The sequence below is a fragment of the Mercenaria mercenaria genome, chromosome 7 (genome assembly GCF_021730395.1).
Source record: "Mercenaria mercenaria strain notata chromosome 7, MADL_Memer_1, whole genome shotgun sequence".
Lineage (NCBI taxonomy): Eukaryota > Metazoa > Mollusca > Bivalvia > Venerida > Veneridae > Mercenaria > Mercenaria mercenaria.
The window spans coordinates 41,925,193-41,931,192 of NC_069367.1; the positions used below are offsets into that span (position 1 = coordinate 41,925,193).

Here is a 6,000-nt window from a genome sequence, read left to right on the forward strand (position 1 = left end):
CGGAACACATTCAACTGACTTGTATTTAAATATTTATCACGACGTAATAACATATTCAAATACAATATTTTCTACACATTCTTATCACAGTGTGACCTCCAAGTATGACTTGAATGAATGGTAAAATAGACTTACTTATTTCGTTTTCATGTTTGATTAATCCGTCTGTCTCAGCATGGAGCGCATCTAATGTCTTATTCACTGACAGAAGTGGCAACGTTTTTACTCCGCATTTATTTTCAATATTTTATTAAACTAAAAACACACATGAACTTTTTTACCACTTTAATTGCAATCCATTCTTTGAGGTATGATAGTATTATAATACTATATTCCTAAGCTAAAGTTATATATTTGTTTCCGTTAAGTGGGCGTACAAAAATATAAATTTTGAATAGAATAGTACACAATTAATATTACAAAACGCAATACAGCGCATATTGTTTATAGAAATATTTTGAAAATACATAATCTGTAATACGCATGACTTGCAAATAACTGGATACTTAGTGTGCATTAAAGGATTGAAATTTATTAATGAGCCGCGCCATGAGAAAACCAATATAGTGCATTTGCGACCAGCATGGATCCAGACGAGTCTGCGCATCCGCGCAGTCTGGTCAGGATCCATGCTGTTCGCTAACAGTTTCTCTAATTGCAATGGGCTTTGAAAGCGAACAGCATGGATCCTGACCAGACTGCGCGGATGCGCAGGCTCGTCTGGATCCATGCTGGTCGCAAAGTCACTTTTTTGGTTTTCTCATGGCGCGGCTCATTTGAAAAGCATTTTTGACCTGTACTGTCTGCAGTAAAAAGGCGAGCCTTAATTTGGGCTTCGATCTTATTTAAATTTGTTTTGTTTTTTATATATTTAGTAAAAATTACACATGATTTTAAATGTCTTATGAAATAACCATTTCCTACAACATTGTTAAGCAACAGTTTTTCCTAAAACCACCAAAGGCAGTTGACTTTTAAACTGTACTGTTCTGCAATTCGTCGACTTGGTCCACGTTTGAGACATTTGGCCAAGAACAAGATTGAAAAAAACAACAACTGAATTAGCCACTAAAATATGACCTGTTTCAAAACTTATCTGTTAAAAACCCACGTGTTTAAGCATTTTCCTACTAGTGTCATTTTGATAGTGCTAACTAGAAATAACTGTAAAGTTAACATAGCTTACAATATGTTTCAATTATGTTCTGTTCTGTTCTGTTAAATTAATTCATAGAAACCTCACTTGACCTCAGGCAATATTTGACACTCAGGTCGTTCCGCCTCAATTTTATCGCTCTAAGTGGCTGGTAATTGTTATGAGGACATACGACAATTAGTGCAGCCGACATTTGCACCTCAGGCAGACAAGTTTATTCAAATTTTGTCACTTTGATGATGATGATGTAAAATGATGCAAAGTGTCGATTCAGGAGTCATTACAGCTCACATCTTATCAATGAGCCGCGCCATGGGAAAACCAGCATAGTGCATTTGCGATCAGCATGGATCCAGTCCAGCCTGCACATCCGCGCAGTCTGGTCAAGATCCATGCTGTTCGCTAACGGTTTCTTTAGTAGGGTTTGAAAGCGAACAGCATGGATCCTGACCAGACTGCGCGGATGCGCAGGCAGCTGGTCTGGATCCATGCTGGTCGTAAATGCACTATATTGGTTTTCTCATGGTGCGGCTTAAATGTGGTTCCCTTTTTCTTGCAAATCGAGCTTTCTGGAATCAGTCTGACTACAGTGATAGCATAGAATATATATTCTAGATCTATAAATGATATGTTGCACTTCTTTTGTTAATAATGGCCTGTTTAACTGCTGTAATATAGTACATATAAATTTGATATTTTTAGAGTATTGTGTGGTGAAATAGTGTACAATTTTGTAAATCTTATTCTTATGAATTTCAGTTTCATTTCATACAGATACGAAGGACCGTAAAGAGCACATAATGGCAATAATGTTATTACACATGCAGCTGTAAAGGTGTACATGTACATGTAGATTTGATGTTGTACATGTAGCAGAAATATTGTATATGTAGTTGTCATATTGTACATGTAAGTGTAATAATGTACATGTCCATGTAGCTTTAATATTGTACATGTAGCTATAATACTGTACATGTCCATGTAGCTGTAGCTATAATAGTGTACATATATGTACATTTAGCTGTAATACTGTACATATCAATGTAGCTGTGGCATTGAGCATGCAGCTATAATAGTGTACATGTACATGTAGCTGTGATATTGTACATGTAGCTGTAATACTGTACATATCAATGTAGCTGTTGCACTGAACATGTAGCTATAAAAATGTACATGCACTAGAATTTTACAATGTACAATTCATGGAATATTCCGAAAAATGACGTAGTGCCAAAAACAGAAACTAAGCACCGCATCAAATTCGTTTATACTTTTGACGCTGTTGATGGTTTTCTTATAATATATAGCATGTTCTTATGGTTTAATCGCTCTATCGTATTACGTTATAAATTAAGCTAATAAAAGGTATATGAAAATTAATTACCTTGTATTTCTGCCTAAAGCAACTGCCTGTTGAGAATAATTTCCAGTATGAACATATTAATTTTTCGTCTGCCTTTACATGGCAATTCTCGCCTCCGCGAGACATGCGCGAGAGTGTGTCACGTGCGCTTTTCGCGACTCCAGCATTCACAGTTTTTGTTCCATTTCCGCTGATTAAAATTCGAAACTAGTCTGTTTTCTTTCTCCAACGAAACTATTTTTTTATCTTTATATCTTTCCTTTTCACATTGAATCTCAAACAAAAGACAGAAGGTGCGTGTCAGTTTTAAGGGTGTATAATATTGTGTACAATAGTTTCAGATATTTGGGTAAGGTATTATCCTTTAAGATGATATTATTTGTATCTCTTTCGGTCAATTACTTTTCTAAATACCTCAAATACTACACATATATCACAGTACGAAAGAAAACAAGATAATACATATAACAAATGGTGACACTAGGCGAGGAAAAATACTTGTTTTATCCCCTTGGGGCATTTTTTTTTTTTTTCAAACTTTTATGCCAATTTGTACAAAATTGGTGAAAACAAAAACAGAATGTTTATTTCTAAATAAATTGCAATTAATGGAGCGGATTGACAAGTGATGACTTCCTTTGAATAAAGACTTCATTCCAAATGACTTTACTTCAAAGAGTCACGTTATAAAGTACACACCTTCCCCATAAAAAAACCGAGAATGGACCTCCTTCCTCACTCCTTAACACAAGTAGAGAAATATATTGGCAAACATATCTCACATGTAGCTTTAATCATCGTTAATATTTACATCCAAAAGATTTTCGTATATGAAAAGAGATTCGCATCGTTTACTTTCACAAAGTACAAACTTTATTTTCGTTGGGAAAGGTGATGATCTCACATGTATAGTCATTTATATTCACAGGGGCGTAGCGATACGATTACAGAACAGAACGTAAACTTTATTAATGAATTTACTTGTAACTTGCCACTGCAACACAAACTATTCCAAAATATTTCAAAGCACAAGAAATAATAACTATTTATTTAAGTTCACAACCATGAAAAACATATTAAAATAGATAACACTTTTATTTTTAGAATCCACATTCCACAAACACTTTGAAACACACATTACGAACGTATATTCATTAATTTTTAGCATATACATTCTTCTTCATTTGTAATTTTCAATCTTAATCTTGAAAAACAAACAAAATTTTGCTACTAGTATTTATCAGCGTTTAGATGTCTAAATATTTACAAATATTTACAAACGCGCGCACTATTTTCTTGTATTCGCTGTTTTGTTTTGTGTTGAGATTTCTTATCAGCATTCTTATTAAAGATATAAATGAAACATAAGATATATTTAACCCATACGCAGACGACACCTAAGTATACTGACACTCTAATAAATAAGGTAGTTAGGATTGTGAAGAAAAAATGACTTCTGCCTCAAATGTAATAATAAATGTCCACTTAACGCGCGTACGTAGTGGTCATTAAAGGTAGATATCCAGATAATAGAGGCTGGCTACCTTTCAATTTTTTCATGTACAGACCTGCTTCGAAGTTTATCCTGCGATTTTAGATCATAAGTAACTATCATCATTGTTGTTGTTGTTATTATTATTACTATTCTTATTATCATTAATACCATTATTAAAATTTACACTATTCATTATACAGCACTATGATTATGTAAATTATATAAAACGTTTTTAAGAATGATTGCCTATTGCGCAGCAGAAACAGATGTAAGCAACTTCCAGCATGTACAAAACATGATGAAATATTAAAGTCACCAGTATCATGGAGAAAAAATACAATTTTTCTACTACATTAAACAGTCTCTCCGTTGCAGCTGATACATTATATATATATTACACTGGTGTACAGTACCTCTAATATGGGAGTCTTTGTTAGTGTTACTCATTGATAAAGGTGTATGAAATTATTCAGCTTTCTTAAAAACATGTCCCAACACATTAGCGAATCTAGCGGGATGTTCATTTTGACAGTCAGAATTCACCGAAATTTAAATTACGCTTATCCGCATATATCGTAACTATCTATATATGAGCCGCGCCATGTGAAAAACAACATAGTGGCTTTGCGACCAGCATGGATCCAGACCAGCTTGCGCATCCTCGCAGTCTGGTCAGGATCCATGCTGTTCGATAACGGTTTCTCTAATTGCAATAGGATTTGAAAGCAAACAGTATGGATCATGACCAGACTGCGCGGATGCGCATACTGGTCTGGATCCATGCTGGTCGCAAAGCCACTATGTTGGTTTTCGCATGGCGCGGCTAATATGGAGAAATTCTTGTGTTAGTGCTCCTTCACATCAGAATGCCTGTAAGACTTCAATTCAATCAAAAGAGGGGCGGGGATGGGATAATTCACTGAAAAACCTCCAATTCGAGCACGTAGAAATGAATCAAGTTACTTTAAACAAACGTGTCTTTAAGAACCGTTTGGGGTAAAACATCAAAAAGGATAGAGGGACTATTTAAATTAGTAATACATTTATTATATCAATCAACATCTAAATAGTATTCAAACCAAGCTGTCTTGTGTTGTCTTCTATAGGTCAATGCTTCAATTGATCTGTTGAAATAGGTAGACTATGTCTATCTTATCGGTATTATTACTCCGCATTCATTTATACAAGAGTTTATGCCCTTTTAATTCCAAAGCCGTAGATAAGCAGAGACCTGAAAATATGTCAAGTACGAGAAAAATATTATTGTGTGAAAATCTAATTTTATAAATGTGTTTTAGAGACTACCTACCTGTTCTATGAAATAGAAAAAAATATAAATAACACAGGCTGGCGAGGATGATATGGGATATATGTAATTGCGCCTCTGGAGTTATTATTCTCTCCAAAGTTGACAATATCCCATATCTCCCTCGCTTGCTTATGTAATTTGTTTTAATATGCCGAAAACCTTAAACAAACGAGGAAAAAATGCAATAAGACTCTTCAATGGCAGAGTCTTAGATTTCTTTGAAACAGGGTATATTAGAAAGGACCCAAAAGTGTTATGTGGAACTCATTGTTTTGAAAAATGTTTATAAAACATCGGAGTGTTATTAAAAAAGTCTCTCCTCAGTTGCCGAATGCTTTTCGAACGGGGCTTTGGAAACGAAAAACACCCAGCCGATTGATATTGAAAACATATACCATTCCTTGATTTTGTTTTAAATGCAGTATTCAAAATAAACCCCTGTTTGCTTTATGGAAATTTAACGTTTCGTGTTTACTTGAGATACTGTGAAATCATTACTAACTTCCGTGGGTTTTTTGTGGTTGAGTCAATCCACGAAATTAAATTCCAACGAACAAGTAACGTTCACATTCAATTTAAATACAAAACTTGAAAACCAGGAATTCATATTCCTATGAAATAGGCGTTTAGTCCAAAAATAAACACGAAATTTTCGTGTTTACAACATTTAATGATTT

General features: G+C 34.4%; 1 protein-coding gene across 2 annotated transcripts in view; it reads right to left on the minus strand.

Moving 5' to 3' along the window:
* LOC123554321 (uncharacterized) overlaps positions 1–2,769 on the minus strand; it is a 69,370-nt gene extending 66,601 nt beyond the window's left edge. The window contains exon 1 of one of the 2 annotated variants that reach the window (XM_053548217.1): positions 2,541–2,769. In XM_053548217.1, coding sequence (XP_053404192.1) covers positions 2,541–2,645 — 105 coding nt within the window. In that variant the 5' untranslated portion in view covers positions 2,646–2,769. The remainder of the gene's footprint in view (positions 1–2,540) is intronic. The other variant, XM_053548214.1, reaches the window with a different exon arrangement.
* Between the last annotated feature and the right edge of the window lie 3,231 nt (positions 2,770–6,000).